This window comes from Tasmannia lanceolata, unplaced genomic scaffold (genome assembly GCF_043159265.1).
Source record: "Tasmannia lanceolata isolate RefF3 unplaced genomic scaffold, GAP_Taslan_0.1 ptg000012l, whole genome shotgun sequence".
Lineage (NCBI taxonomy): Eukaryota > Viridiplantae > Streptophyta > Magnoliopsida > Canellales > Winteraceae > Tasmannia > Tasmannia lanceolata.
In genome coordinates, this window is record NW_027518689.1 from 7037885 (window position 1) to 7053925 (window position 16041).

Sequence of the window (16041 nt, forward strand, 5' to 3'; positions counted from 1 at the left end):
TTAAAAATCACTCAATTGGTACTCTTAGCCTTCTTAGTTCTCTAAGATGGAGAGGTACCTTCACCTTAATTAAAATACCTAACAATTTGACAATATATCAACATCTCGATCATGAACAGGTATATGTGCATTACTTGGATACATATTTTATATCATAAGCATTGATTTAGGGGAAGTACCTAACTCAATCTTCAATCACTCCTAAATTGCTATACATTTTAGTTCACCCTTTCTGTCAATGACAAAAGGGGGAGAAGTTTGAAATTGATTATCTATTCAAATTGCCTATATGCACCATATGCTTTTAATTGTTATCATTTATCATTGTGCATATATTAAGGGGGAGTTCCTGCGTTCACTTGCCTACTATATCACTCCACACACACCTCATAATCAATTTTATTTGTCATCATAAAAAAGGGGGAGATTGTAAGCCCAAGGGTCTACTCTCCTATCTTATTTTGATGATTCTAAACATAATTGATTATGTTATTGAATACTAATCAATTTGCCTTGAAGTGTTGTGTTTAAGATAGGATTGATCATTGAAGAAACCAACACACTACATGGTCATGCTTGAAGATGTACCACAGAAGAGTCAAAGGAGCTAAGTGGAGCTCACATCATCTCTCAAGTAAGCATACACAAGATGGAAGACCAATTGAAGACCAAGGCTAAAGAGAAGTTGAGGTTTACTTAGAATTCAATGTACATCTTTTCTCTTTAGATTTCTAAGTCAAGGCAAAGTGTTTTAAAATAGTTTTTCACAAACACTTAAAAACTTAAAAGGTTTAGTGAATGGTTATGTGGTGGACCAACATGTTGGGACCCTCATAAACGTTCCAAAATTATCATAGGGATTGAGTTCCAAAATCCCAAAATCAAATAAGCAATAAAAATACAAAATCTGCTTATTTTAGGCTTCTTGGAACTCCGAGAAATGGTCCAGTAGTATTTTTCACTTCTGGTCATTTTCTCGGAACTCCGAGAATATGTCTCGGAACTCCGAGAATTTCTCGGAGCTCTAAGAATGGTTCTCGAAACTCCGAGAACGTCGCGACAGCTCAAAAAATAGCCGTTGGTTTTTGAATTAAAAATTATTTTTTGTTTTCCTTAATCCCAAACGGTCATATTTCATCAAGAGGCTATTTATACTCCTTTAAGAGGATTATTTCCTCTCTCTTGAACATTTGAAAAACCTCCTTAAGCATTCAAGTAAACTTGCAACCCATTTGAGCTTAAGATTTTTTTTTTCTCCCCAAACTTGCCTTGCACTTGCAAATCTATTGAGCTTGGATTTAGAGCTTTCACTTGCAACCACTATTGGAGAGCAATCAAAGGGACAGCATTGTGCATCAAGCTTTCAAGAGAAGCCAAGCAAATTTTCATCTTCTATTTTTGTAAAGGTGGCTAGGGCATCCTATCTTAGTACCCTAGAGAGTATCGCTTAGAACTCGGCGAAGAAGGAGAGTCGGTGTAAAGGTGTAAGGGCTTCCTCATTTAATATCCCTTGGAAGTGTAATCACCTCGGAGCCGGGCATCGTGGAGGTCTCGCATAGTGGAAATCCTTAAGGACGATCTTAAGAAGAGTGGAGTAGGGCTTTGCCCGAACCACTATATATCGGTGTGTTCTTTCTTTTTCTTGCACTTTCAGTCTTGATTTTGGTTTGGCATTTCTTTTTGTTTTGATCTCATTTGAACTAACCAAAATCTAACCAAGAGAAGAAAAATCAAATTAGGATTGATAATTAATTTTAAAAAGGTATAAATTAGTATTTAAACCAATTCACCCCCCCCCCTCTTGTTTATTTCACTTTCCCCCGCCCCGTGTTAGGTTTAGCTTTTCGTCTTCTGCTAAGGGTTATCTGTAGGTTCTTTTCTTAAAGCGAATCCCCTATAACGAATTCTTTGGATTCAATACTCCCCACTGCCCGCTCTTTTGTCAACTAGGGGCTGATGCCTGCCCAGTGCCGGAAGGCCAAGGAAGTTGGTGACCTGATGCCCTATTATGTAAGGGAGAGCCGGCGACCGAAGCCCCGGTGAACGGCGGCCGTAACTATAACGGTCCTAAGGTAGCGAAATTCCTTGTCTGGTAAGTTCCGACCCGTACGAAAGGCGTAACGATTTGAGCACTGTCTTGGAGAGAGGCTCGGTTAAATAGACCTGAAAGACCACTCTTTCGTCTAAGGATGCCTAACCACCGCACCGATCATTTGCGGGGGGGGGGGACACTGCGGGGCGGATGCCACCTAAAGAGTAGCAAAGGTGTGACTATCGAACGCTTGCACGCTAGCAAGAAAGTTTAGGTTTGTTTCCTACTCCGGACAGCGCCCTATCGGTTGAGTCGTTGCTTTCGGTCCCTCACCCGAAGATCCCTCACTGCACTTGCATATAGTAGAGTTTTAGGTTGAGGTTATTACACTTTTCTAACAAACAAAGTAGATGCTTTAAAGTGTCATTCTCAAATCCTACTCGCTTCCATCTCCAAAGCTTGAAACTACGATCTTGGACTAACCTCCTTCGCATGACATAGAAAGAAAACGAGGTCCGTGCTACTATAAGGCCTCTAAACTCCTCCCTCAGGACACTGTTGCGTTGCCATGGGAATGAGGTAGCCCTGACTTACATAGGTCCTTGATTCGACCTCCTAATGAGATCTTGCTTCATGGAATATCTGCTTCTGTTTAAAAAAAGAACTCAACAGGATTGGGATCTATCTTGATTCCCCCGGGAAAGCTTCTACTTTAGTAACTGCCTGCATAGGGAGGGCGTCGATTCCCCTCTTTCTTTTGGGCATCGTGCCCACGCATGATTATGTCCTCCGCTCCTCTGTCTGAAACAGACGTTAGAGACGCACTCGACAGTGACTCACTGATAGTTTTTCTCTCTTACTGAGCATTACCGATAAATATTCATTTTTTATATGTTAGGTTTCATATGTATATAATTCTTTGATTATATGAAATCAAAAAGAAGAAATGGCAAGAGCAATTGTATATAGATGGAGGAAATAACGATGTGGAAAACAAGAAAAGGATTCTCTACAATGACACTCTACAACAATTGAAAGGGATTTAGCGCAACTTGGTAGCGCGTTTGTTTTGGGTACAAAATGTCACGGGTTCAAATCCTGCCCGGTCACCAGCCTACATATGGAAATTAACTCACACAAAGGATGTCATGCGATATAAATTTATAATTTTTATATGTTTCTTGCAGATCATTCGAGATAGTTATACAAATGTGTACTTTTGATTGCTTAGATAGATCACCCCTTGTTTAGTTGTTTCCTAACATGTTTTCTCTAATAATTCCTTAGTGTTAAGGAAGAATTGATGAAAGAATTAATGAGTTAGGGAGATCTCCCCCTCACTCATATATTTATATTAAACCCAATATTTGTGCAAAGTCTGTTATGCCCTTAGGCTTATTACATATTCCAACACTCCCCCTCAAGATGGAATGTAGATGTCATACATTCCCAGCTTGTTACATATATCACTCAATTTGGCCCTGTTCAAGGACTTTGTAAACATATCTGCTAACTGGTCCACTGACCGAGTAAACACAGTGCAAATCTCTCCCTTCTGAATTCGCTAACGAATAAAATGGCAGTCTACTTCAATGTGCTTGGTGCACTCATGAAAGACTGGGTTGGTGGCAATGTGAATTGCCACTTTATTATCACAGTATAGCTGTGATGGAGAAGATGAACCAAACCCTATCTCAGATAGAAGTGAGCGCAGCCAAATGAGCTCGGTGGCCATCACCCTGTATCCTACCTCTGCGCTAGATTTAACTATAACATATTGCTTCTTGCTTCTCCATGAGACTAGATTAACCCTTATAAATGTACAGTATCCTGTGGTGGATCGCCTATCTGCTGGGGATCCAGCACAGTCTGCATCAAAGAAGCCCTCATTTTTAATATGACTATGTCTTCTGACAAACAATCCCTTTCCTGGAGTTCCCTTCAAGTATTTAAGAATTTGGACTACTACAGCCCAGTGAGAAGTACGTGGAGAGCTCATATACTGACTGACTACTCCCACGGCATATGAAATATCTGGCCGAGTAACTGTGAGATATATCAGCTTCCCAACTAACCTTCTGTATTTGCCAGGGTCTTCTAACAAGTCACCTTCTTCTGGAACCAACTTCACATTAGGATCCATGGGTGCAGACATTGGTTTAACCCCAAGGTTGCCTGTCTCTTCCAACAAATCCAAAACATATTTTCTCTGTGATAGAGATAAGGCCCTTGAAGAACAAGCTACCTCTACTCCCAAAAAATACTTGAGGTGACCCAAATCCTTGGTAGAGAATTCCTTTTGTAGGAAAAATTTTAGTTGCTGTATGCCTCGTGAATCACTACCTGTGATGATGATATAATCAACGTATACTATCAACAGGATGCAGCCAGCTGATGAATGATGACTAAAGACGGAATGATCCACTCCACATTGTTTCATTCCAAAGTGCATGACCGCCGCACTAAACCTTCCAATCAACGCTCGTGGTGATTGTTTGAGGCCATAAAGGGACTTGCGCAGGCGACAAACGTAAGAGAACATCTCCCCCTGAGCAACATAACGTGGTGGTTGCTCCATATACACCTCCTCAGTGAGGTCTCCATGAAGGAAGGCATTTTGGACGTCTAATTGATGTAGAGGGAAACATTGATTCACGGCCAGAGACAGAAGTACATGAACAGATGGGATCTTTGCAACAGGACTGAAGGTCTCAGTGTAATCTACCCCAAAGGTTTGAGTGTATCCTTTAGCGACCAAGCCTTCAACCTTTCGACAGTACCATCAGGAAGATACTTAATTGAGAACACCCATCTACAGCCAACAGGACGAGCTCTAGAGGGAAGAGGTACAAGATCCCAAGCCTCATTACTATGAAGCGCGCCCATTTCCAGATTCATGGCATCACGCCAGCCAGGATGTTCAAGAGCTTTACCTATAGACTTTGGCAAAGACGTAGATGACAATGAAGACACAACACTCTTAAAGTCATGGGTGAGTTTATCATAGGAAACAAAATTGGAAATTGGATGAGCAGTAGAGTGGGAGCGCGTACGAGAAGCAATAGGAGAGTTAGAAATCACACCTAAGGATGGAATCATCGATTGAGAAGAAGACGGTCCGGGTGGAAGTGGAACGGTTCCATCATTCTGCTTGCGTCGCTGATACTGCTTTGTGGTCTTAGGAGGTACTGGAGCTCCCGTCGGAACAGTAGGAGTGGTGTCTAGAACAAGAGATGAATTTGAAGCAGGTGGAAATGAGGCAAAATCAGAGAGCACAGGTAGCGGAAGAGGAATCGCAGAGTCTAGAAGAGAGGGACACAATTCATCATCCTTTAGAAAGAATGGTTTTGTTTATCCCTGGCTGGACCTAAGTGATGAACAAAACAGACACATCCAAATACACGAGGTGTGAGAGGGAATGGATCTTTACCAGGAGTCAGGATGGAGAAGGATGAGGCACCATCTAGAACTGATGAAGGGAGTCGGTTAGCTAAAAAACAGCCAGTGAGAATGGCGCCACTCCAGTACAACTTAGGAACAGACATCTGAAAGAGTAGAGTACGCACGACTTCAAGCAAGTAACAAAGTTTACATTCTGCTACACCGTTTTGTTGGGAGGTGTAGGCACACGAGGACTGATGCAGAATCCCATGGTGGGAGAGGTAGTCCTGTAGACCATGTGTGCTAGAAAAGTATTCCCCGGCATTGTCGGTACGAAGGCATTTAACATTGCAATTATATTGATTTTTAACTTTAGAAAGAAAAGTACGAAAAGCAAAGAACACTTCAGATCTATTCTTAAGTAAATATACCCAAGTCATACGAAAGAAGTCATCAATAAAGATAATAAAATACTTAAATCCAGTAGAAGATGCGACCCTAGAGGGTCCCCATACATCTGAATGAACTAACTCAAAAGAACTAGACACCCTACTAATTACTCGGGATGGAAATGACACGCGATGGTGTTTCCCGAGTTCACAAGACTCACACTGAAAAGGAGAAAAAGGGACTAGGACTAGATGAGTCTTCTGAAGCCGCTGAAGTGAAGGGTGGCCGAGGCGACAGTGCCACTGGAAGGTATCCACGGAGCTATGTAGGGCAGTAGACGTCTTGCAGTCAAGACGATATAATCCATCGACCTCACGACCCGTTCCAATCGTCTTCCCAGTCGAGAGATCCTGAAATAGATAATAAAAAGGGTAAAATGAGACAGAGCAATGAAGTGCTTTAGTAATCTGACTGACTGACTGAAAGTAAACTAAACGGAGATCGTGGAACACAAAAAACAGAGGATAAAGTTAGAGTAGAGTGAGGAGAAATAATGCCAACCCCTGTGATGGGTGTAGTGGACCCATCAGCAAGGGTGATTGATTGAGTAGTAGATGGAAAAGAACGAAAAAAGTGAAGATGAGAAGTGTTACCAGTAATATGGTTGGAGTCTCTAGAATCTATGATCCAGGAACCAGAGCTAGAGAGTAGGGTAGTAAGTGAGCTACCTGGCTGGGCGAAACCTGTAGTGGGAGGGCGAGCACTGAGACGAAGCCGCTGAAACTCGTCGTAATCGGCACGGGGTAAGTGTGGGACCCGATCCCGCGAGAGGGGTGGGGCGCGAGCCGCCACGCTCTCTCTTGGTCTCTCGTACCCACGCGATTGGCATGTGCTCTTTTATTATTGATTTTAATTCATCTTTTATGTGAACTTGGGATCACTAAGGCAATCCAAATTCCACACAAAAGAGAGTGACAGAGTCGCCACCTAGATGTGGGATCTAGGACCCATAATTGACCAGAAATCTAGACTCGTTACCTGGTTACGAGAATGGAAGGTATGGTGAGTTACCACCACATGCACCATTCCTGCCCGATAATCGGTCTTCAATTCCAAAAGTTAACTCTTTTGAATTTCTTTTAAATGGCTCATTCAACTCTATATTAGTGTGCGAACTATGTGACATGCATCCTATGATCTAATTTCAATGTAAATCCTAAATGTGTATCTTGATTTCTTAATTTGTTTGAATTCAATCTAAGTGAAAGTTCTCCTAAAATTCTAATTTCATGGAAAGTCCTAAGTGATTTAATTAAGAATTTATAAGAAAATTAATATACGAAACCCCACAATTTGTTGTGGAGCCGACTCGTGATTGGTATGCCATCAGGCATCCAAGCTGCCTACGTACCCAAGCCTCACTGGGATCAGAGTCGACGTAGTTCGGTGCACCTGAACTAAGCTACTTATGCCTAACTCATCTAGGACACCGATCTAGACTGACTGTTTCAACAGTTTTAAGAGAAATTATTTAATTCAAGTTGAAGATTTTATTATCCTAGGACTTCATCTAAGATGCTATATGGTCCTATCTAAGTGCAAGACATCCCTTTGACTAATGCAGGTGAACCTACATCCTAGGTAACTAGGCTTGTCCTATGAGAAAAGTGAGGTGACTAGTGTAACTAGATCTATGGCACGGTTGCTATCCATAGCAAACGCCCGTGATGAGGCTGGACTCCTAACTCTAGGACTCCCTAAAACCTAGGACACGACATGACGCAAATGTTCCTAAATAGGGCTCTAATGGTTCTTACGATGGAAACCGCAATCCAACGGTTCCGAAAGACATGATGTAAATTGATTTAATTTGATGAAGTTAATGATTTTCAAATTTCAAGGATTTTCGGTTCCTAAACATCTAAGGAATACCAAAGGCTCTATGGTTCGCAAGTTTAGACCTCGAATCACAACCATGGAAGGGAATCGCGCTCTCAACCCTTGTATAATTTAGCACATAAATTATAGTATCTTATTGCCTGGCATATTTTTCAGGATTTTCGTAGACAGTGGACCTCGGAGCCAATATCATACTATAATTTACGCACTCCAATTATGCTGGATCGATCGCAATTAGTATACGATTATGGTTACGATCTCGGCAGTTAAATTGTCACAGCATAGCCAATTTACAAAGGCAATCTATGAACCCTAAGGTTTCTGTTTCAAAAAGTTTGGGATTGAATTTATGATGAAAATTTAAGATTTTTGGAGATTTTTACTGACTTTTGTATTGATTTGCTATTACATTGTGATTTAATATCATTAAGACCAGACTGTTAGGAATACACAATAACCCTAAGCAATCAAACTTAAAATAAGTTAAAACTTTTTCCGTAACAAGATATGAATAATTGTAGCTTACTGAAAAAATTTCATGAATTATCATTAAGATTTGATATCAATTTCTGATTTTCCAAAATTTAAATCAGATTATAGATTAACACATCAACTTGTAGCATATCAATTTCAAATTAATCCAAACTTTCACAGCATAAAAATAATCATGAGATTAGACTACGGTATGACTTTCATGAATTTTTATTACGATTTGATGCCAATTTAAATTCACACAAAAATCGAATGAAACCAAAGAATTACTTAAAAAGCAAACCTAATAGTATCCTAAAATCAAATAAAAAATTCCAGTAGATATATAATAGATTATAAAATTTTCTATCAAAATTTCAAAACTTAAAAATTAAATCTCCTCCTTAAATAGAAAAGGGGAATTTGTTTCCTAGAAATTGAAACCCATTTATTAAAATAAATTACAAAACTATATTAAAACTTTGCAAAACCAATTTAAATTTTTATCTAACATTCCAGTAACCTAAGTTACTGGTTTGTAAAGAAAAATTTCCAAAAATTACAAATTTAATACGAAAAAGAATTACGGCACGTAAAACGAAAAAATGATTAGAAAACAAATAAAAAAACCTTTTTTCAAAACAAAATCTCATGAAAAATTCAATTTATTATTGGAAATTAATTCTGGAGAGTGTAATTAATTTTTAAAATATTTTGATATTTATTAAAAATGGCCGAAATTTAAAATAATTTAAAACCAGATTAAAAAAATTCAAAAAAATCCAAACTTTTTTGGGTATTCTGGAAATCATAAAATTAGTTTGGAAATAAGATTTTATAAATTTTGGACATGTTTTGATATACTTTTGGATTCGTTCATCAAGAAATAACCCCTTTCGGGGTTATTGTTTGAAAATTAGAATGAAAATTAAAACGGCCAAACCGTGATTGAAAATTAAGTTTCCAGTTGTATTTTATTTTATAGAAATCCCAAAAAATATCAGTTTTTAAAGAAACCCACGTTTTCTAACACTTGCTTTGATAATCTGATTTAAATCCATATTGAATAAAGAGCGAAAGAAAATCATTATTAAATGGAGGAAATTTAATTTTTAGATCAAATTTTGGATTTTGAAAACTCATAATCTATATTATAACATACTGGAATTTCAAGAAAAAATTCATTGATTTGATCTATCAAAAGTAAAACCCTAGCATGCTTTTCTACTTTTGATATTACAAAGATAAAGATCCTACCGTGATCGCGCTCCTTGTCTCTAGGGTGCGTAGATCCGAGGTATACGCTTTGTCGCACGCTTTTATATGATGAAAAAGACCCAAAGAACACTCCGATAATTCTTGATTGTGTGATGCCTTGGAGAAGAAGAAGGAATTCAAGAATTCTTTTTGGTCAAGAACACTTGAGAGAGAGATCACACTTCAAGAGAAAAGAGATTTTATTTTTCTTCTTGGGAGGAGAGAGAAAAAAATGAATTTTGATCTTTTTCAAATCTTTTTTAGAATTGTTTGCTTTGATTTTTATACAAAAAAACTAGGGTTAAGAGAGAAATAGTAGTTCCCAATGTGAGAGCTCTCATTTTTGGCTTGTTTCCAATTTTCCCCTCTTGCTTGCTTTCTTTCTTGTTTCCAAATTGGATTTGATTCCAATCTTAATTTATTGTCAATCAAGACATGCTATTCTTTATTCCACATTGCTTCTTTGGAAGAAAACCTTTTTTAAGCAATCATTCCTCTTTTCCTTCTTTCCTTCTTTTCTTTTTTTTATTCTTTTTATTTTTCTTTTAACAAATATGATGTCACCATTGTGACATCATCAATGTTAGATGCTCAATTCATGTGGGTCAGCCATGTGGGGCGCCCACCATGGTGGTCGACCCATATGGGTGAACCCACATGAGCTCCATCTTTACAGGCTTTAGCCCAATGGGTCATTTCACACGGGTTTCGGGTTTTTCCGTAAAAATTCAATAAAATCTTTCTAAATTCAACATTCTATATATGGACCCAACCCATTTGACATTTATGGTGCATCCCTCACACATGATCGAACCATCTTTTTTGGGAAAATAATTTTTCGGACCAAAATGCCCCTATTTGACAATTACACATCCAAATGTGACCAAAATAACCTTAAATTGTTTCACCCCTAAAAGGAAATGTTAAAAACGGAAAGTCTTTGTGATCAAACTTCAAAAATAGAAACTTTTAAAGTTGGGTCCTTTTGATGAGCAATATCAAGCAGGATCATTTGGTACCCCCTGAAAATACCCAAAATGCCCTCAACACTTAGAATTTCCAAATTAAGCGAAACTCCTGAGAAATTCTAAATTTACCAGGTTTTCTAAAATTCAGGAAATCATTCATAATCTCTCAGACATATTTCGGGGATCAAAAGAATTACACAGGAAAAGACCAAATTACCCCGAGGTGCTAGAATTTGGCGAGACTAGGAAAACCTTGAGAAATTCTAAAAATAGTAGATTTTCGAAAATTTATGAACGGACTCACAACTTAGGCACTAAATATTATATGTTTGGAAATGTCTAAAATACCCCCGAAGTGCAAGACTAAGAGAAAATCTTGAGAGATCTAAATTTAGCAGGTTTCTCAAATCTTACGAAATTACTCTTAATTCATCAGTCGTACCCTCAAGATGGTTTTGGACATATGAGAAATGATTGAAATATCCATAAGATGATGAAAATGTGGAAGCCCCATGAGGTTCTAAAAATAACAGCTTTTTCAAAATTTGTAAAATCACTCAAGATTTCTCAAATATAACTCGGGGGTCAAATGAGACACATTGGGAATGACCAACATACCCCTGTAGTTCAAAATAGGCAAAAATGAGGGAAACCCTGAAAATTCTAAAAATAGCAAGTTTTTTTCATTTGCTTGGAAACTTAAACTTTCATCTTCCAGAGGCCAAAGGAACCCCCTAGAGACCTTCAGGATCGCGAATCAACTTCAAAACTCCCATAATGAGGTGAAATCTACCCTAAAATGCATAGGTGCCTAATCTAATGCTGAATACGGACTCAAGACTCGATGATATAATCACCATATTATCTTTACAAGAAGAAAGAAGAAAAGCTGAATAGGTAAGTGGAAGTTTTTTTTTCAGTTCTTTTTTTATGTAAATATTGGATAATCGTTATCTATACTGGTTTTTCCGGCTTACTTTCCGGGGAAGATGGTGGTTACATTGATAATCCATCGTTTAGATTTGAAACCCCATGTAAATATTGGATAACCATCATTAAAGAATTGGATAACCCCTGATTGTAAGTTGATAACCTCAGTATAAATTGGATAACCTCTGTATAAATTGGATAACCTCCGTATAAATAACCTAAGTATAGAATAAACATTAGTATAGCGTTTGATACCTCAGTCTAAAATTGATAACCTCATTAAAGAATTGGATAACCCCTGTCTGTAAGTTGATAACCTCAGTATAAATTGGATAACCTCTGTATAAATTGGATAATCTCAGTATAGATAACCTAAGTATAGAATAAACATCAGTATAGAGTTGGATACCTCAGTCTAAAATTGATAACCTCATTAAAGAATTGGATAACCCCTGATTGTAAGTTGATAACCTTAGTATAAATTGGATAACCTCTGTATAAATTGGATAACCTAAGTATAGAATAAACATCAGTATAGAGTTGGATACCTCAGTCTAAAATTGATAGCCTCATTAAAGAATTGGATAACCCATATCTATAAGTTGATAACCTCAGTATAAATTGGATAACGTCAGCATAGATAACCTAAGTATAGAATAAACAAGAGTATAGAGTTGGATACCTCAGTCTAAAATTGATAACCTCATTAAAGAATTGGATAACCCCTGATTGTAAGTTGATAACCTCAGTATAAATTGTATAACCTCTATATAAATTGGATAACCTCAGTATAGATAACCTAAGTATAGAATAAACATTAGTATAGAGTTGGATACCTCAGTCTAAAATTGATAACCTCATTAAAGAATTGGATAACCCCCGTCTGTAAGTTGATAACCTCAGTATAAATTGGATAACCTCTGTATAAATTGGATAACCTCAGTATATATAACCTAAGTATAGAATAAACATCAGTATAGAGTTGGATACCTCAATCTAAAATTGATAACCTCATTAAAGAATTGGATAACCCTTGTCTGTAAGTTGATAACCTCAGTATAAATTGGATAACCTCTGTATAAATTGGATAACCTCAGTATAGATAACCTAAGTATAGAATAAACATCAGTATAGAGTTGGATACCTCAGTCTAAAATTGATAACCTCATTAAAGAATTGGATAACCCCTGATTGTAAGTTGATAACCTCAGTATAAATTGGATAACCGCAGTATAGATAACCTAAGTATAGAATAAACATCAGTATAGAGTTGGATACCTCAGTCTAAAATTGAAAACCTCTGTATAGAATTGGATAACCCTCTGTGATTCATAAGTAAATGGTAGGCCTAGTATCCAATATATAATCCCTATCTATACATAATAACCCTTGCTGACATGCTCAAATTTGACTTGAAGTTGTAATGTTTTTACATATGTGTTTGAAAACTACCTTGTACACAATTCATAGTTGCTATCTCAATGATATATAACAGATAAACCTTGTATCCAATAGATAACACGTTTGTGTATTTCATAACTCCTTGGTTAGAGCTGCCAATATGCGTGCAATTGTGATATTTGTAATGTATAGTCTTTATAATTTGTTCTAGACTTGACATAAGGGATCCTTCTTGAAATTGTTAACGTATGCAATAGTTAAGCCCTATTTGTCCCTTATAACCCCTCTTTATAACTGGCAACCTTTTTGAATTTTTTATCTTTACACATGATTGAAATTGTGTTCATTTCGTGTCGTTGCAGGTATTCGTAACTGCCTGAGTTTCTTTTACACTATGATGGTTATTTGAAGGATGAAGTTTCTTGGGAATATGTCGGAGGGAGGAAGTCATTGATTTCGGTGAGCCATCAGATTAGTTTGCTAGATTTTGAAGGTCTTATCCGTAAAACAATGGGGAGTATAGGTAGGGCGATGTTACTACCGATAAAATGTCGATACATTGTTGATCCGTACATAACCACTTTAGTTGATGTTGGTAATGACGATATCGTCCAGTCTGTGATAAAGATTTTTGACAAAGATGCGGTCAATTCTGTGACGCTGTACATAACCCATAGCAGAAGCCCGAGGGTATTAATTCAATGAATACGTCTATGCTTCCCCCGAACAATGTTTGTATGCCCCCCTCTATGCTTCCCCGGAACAATGTGTGTATTTCTGAACCCTCTCATCATCCACCAATACCTTCTGTTTCGATTCCACCTCTAAGGGATAGAGAACGCCGAAATTTGAAACACCCAATCTTGGAAGTGGATTTGGAAAAAGACTTTGAAGATGAATTTGTCAGTGTTACAGGAGATGATTCATCCCAACCTAATGACAGTTAATGATATTGTACTTCTCCAAGAATGTTTCAAGACCTCTTAAACAAAGGATTTACCGATGATCAGTGTATGAACGATGTGGAGTTTGCTGCAGACCATGCAGGCGAATATTTTGATGATAGACAAAATGAGGCAGTTCCGAACCAAATGGAGTTTGCTGCGGACCATGCGGGGGAATATTTTGATGATAGACAAAATGAGGCAGTTCAGAACCATGTGGAGTTTGCTGCAGACCATGCGGGGGAATATTTTGATGATAGACAAAATGAGGCAGTTCTGAACCATGTGGAGTTTGCTGAGGACCATGCGGGGGAATATTTTAATGGTAGACAAAATGAGGCAGTTCCGAACTATGTGGAGTTTGCTGCGGACCATGCGGGGGAATATTTTGATGATAGACAAAATGAGGCAGTTCCGGAAGCAGACATCAATGATGAGTTTGAAGATGACTTTTCTGTGAAGGATGGTCAGGTCGGATGTGATATTGGACAACGCAAAGATGATGATTATGATGATGATGATCACGAGGACGATGACGATTATAATCTTGAAGAAGACGACGATGATGATGCCGACGGCGTTAATGATAATCATCATGATGATGGTTGGAATGATGTCCACTGTGAAAACGTTGGTGTAAATCCGAGCGCAGAACCTATCGCAGTGGGTTCTCCTCGCTCTAGTCGGCTAATGGGAGCGGAGGACATGTATGTTGGGGCCCATGATGAAGATGTCGTTAATGTTGAATTTGATCAGTTAAAGGTTGGGGCAATCTTTCCGAATATGAAGCAGTTCAAGAAGGCAGTTCGAGAGTATGCAATCCGGCAAAGATTTACATTCGTGAGAGTAAATTCCACCCCCAGGAAGTATTGCGTTCGATGTCAAGTAAGCGATTGCATATTTCGTATAATGGGCAGTACTCATTTGAATTATGTGCTGGTTAAGACTTTTGTACCCGACCATATGTGTACATCGACGATAAGTGGCAATGATCACCCTCATGCTACATCTGCTTGGGTCGCAGGAGAATGCCTACGCTTATTCGCTCATCCGGAAGACACATCGACAATGGTCATAATAGAATATATCAAGATCCAGTGGGGTGTGACTATAAGCTATCGGAAAGCGTACCACGCGATGAACATCATCAATGAAATTAAGTGCGGGAACGTAGAGGACTCTTACCGCATATTAACTGCGCTCTCGGTTGAGCTGGAGAGAACAAATCCCGGGAGCTTTGTTCGTGTGTTTCGAGCGAGAGATTTGCTTCCAAAGGGAGACGATACATTCGTTCGCATGTTTGGGACATTTGGCCCTTATATACGTTCTTTCAATCGAATTCTCAGACCTCTAGTTTTGGTTGATGGAACTCATCTGCGTGGAAAGTATCATGGAGTGTTATTGATTGCGTGTGGGGTCGATGGCAACAACGAATTATTTCCCTTGGCATTTGAAGTTGTCGAGAACAAAAACAAAGATAATTGGAGTTGGTTTTTTACTTTGTTGAAGCAGAAAGTAATGCCTTCGGAGTCATACGTAATCACGATATGCTCTGATCGCCAGAAGGGGTTGATGCAGGCAGTACCTGAAGTCTTACCACAAGCTCATCATAGTTACTGCATGCGTCACCTTGCCGCCAATTTCTACTCCGAGTTCAAAGATGTCCTACTTAAGAGGTTATTTTGGAGAGCTGCCCGCACTCTGAGGGAGAGTGTTTTTAAAGATACCATGGAACAAATTAAGGCAAGGAGTGAAAATGCTCACAAGTGGATAAGCTCAATTCCGAAGGAAAGGTGGGCTAGTTTTTATTTTACGGGAGATAGATATGATGTCATCACAATCAACAGATCGGAGTGCTTCAATGCAGTCTTGAAGAATGCGAGGAAATTGCCGATTGCATCATTGGTGGAGCACACTAGATGGAAGACTTCTGGCTTCTTTCAGAAACGTCGGGTATATGGTGATGAATGGCGGACACAGTTAACCAATTATGCAGAAAAACATATCAGACTGGCAAAGGAAGAAAGCCTGCAGTACGTGGCATATCGAGCTGGTTTACATGTTTTCGAAGTACGGTCCGTTGAAATTCAAGATTCTGTAAACTTGCATCTTCAAACGTGCAGTTGTCATGTATTCCTAACAATCGGACTTCCGTTCGGGCATTGCATGGCAGCGATTGCAATCACAAAAGAAAAAAATATGTATTTCTTCTGTAAGCCTTCGTACAAAGTGGACCGATATCGGCAGACATATGATGAGGTGTTGTACCCCACATTAGATCGCACCCAATGGCAGGTCCCTCCCGAACCTTTCATGCAAGTAATACTGCCACGTCCAAGACGACCACCTGGAAGGCCGCGAACGAGAA

At 38.6% G+C, this 16041-nt stretch overlaps 1 protein-coding gene across 1 annotated transcript; it reads right to left on the minus strand.

Annotated features, from left to right (window-relative positions):
- Positions 1 to 4753: 4753 nt before the first annotated feature.
- Positions 4754 to 12796, minus strand: LOC143888508 (uncharacterized). Its single transcript, XM_077392965.1, has 6 exons — positions 12781 to 12796; positions 12473 to 12569; positions 12011 to 12127; positions 11604 to 11700; positions 5463 to 6213; positions 4754 to 5334 (listed from the first exon to the last, which is right to left on the minus strand). Exons 1-6 carry the CDS (start codon positions 12794 to 12796, stop codon positions 4754 to 4756), a joined length of 1659 nt encoding a protein of 552 aa, XP_077249080.1.
- Positions 12797 to 16041: the final 3245 nt, after the last annotated feature.

Bases quoted from the DNA above. Each gene is read 5' to 3' on its own strand.
- LOC143888508 (XM_077392965.1), bottom strand. The intron at 12,128-12,472 runs GTATCCAACTCT...TTCTATACTTAG, and splicing joins GTTATCAATTTTAGACTGAG to GTTATCTATACTGAGGTTAT. The intron at 6,214-11,603 runs GTTATCAATTTT...TATCTATTTCAG, and splicing joins TTATCCAATTCTTTAATGAG to GATCTCTCGACTGGGAAGAC.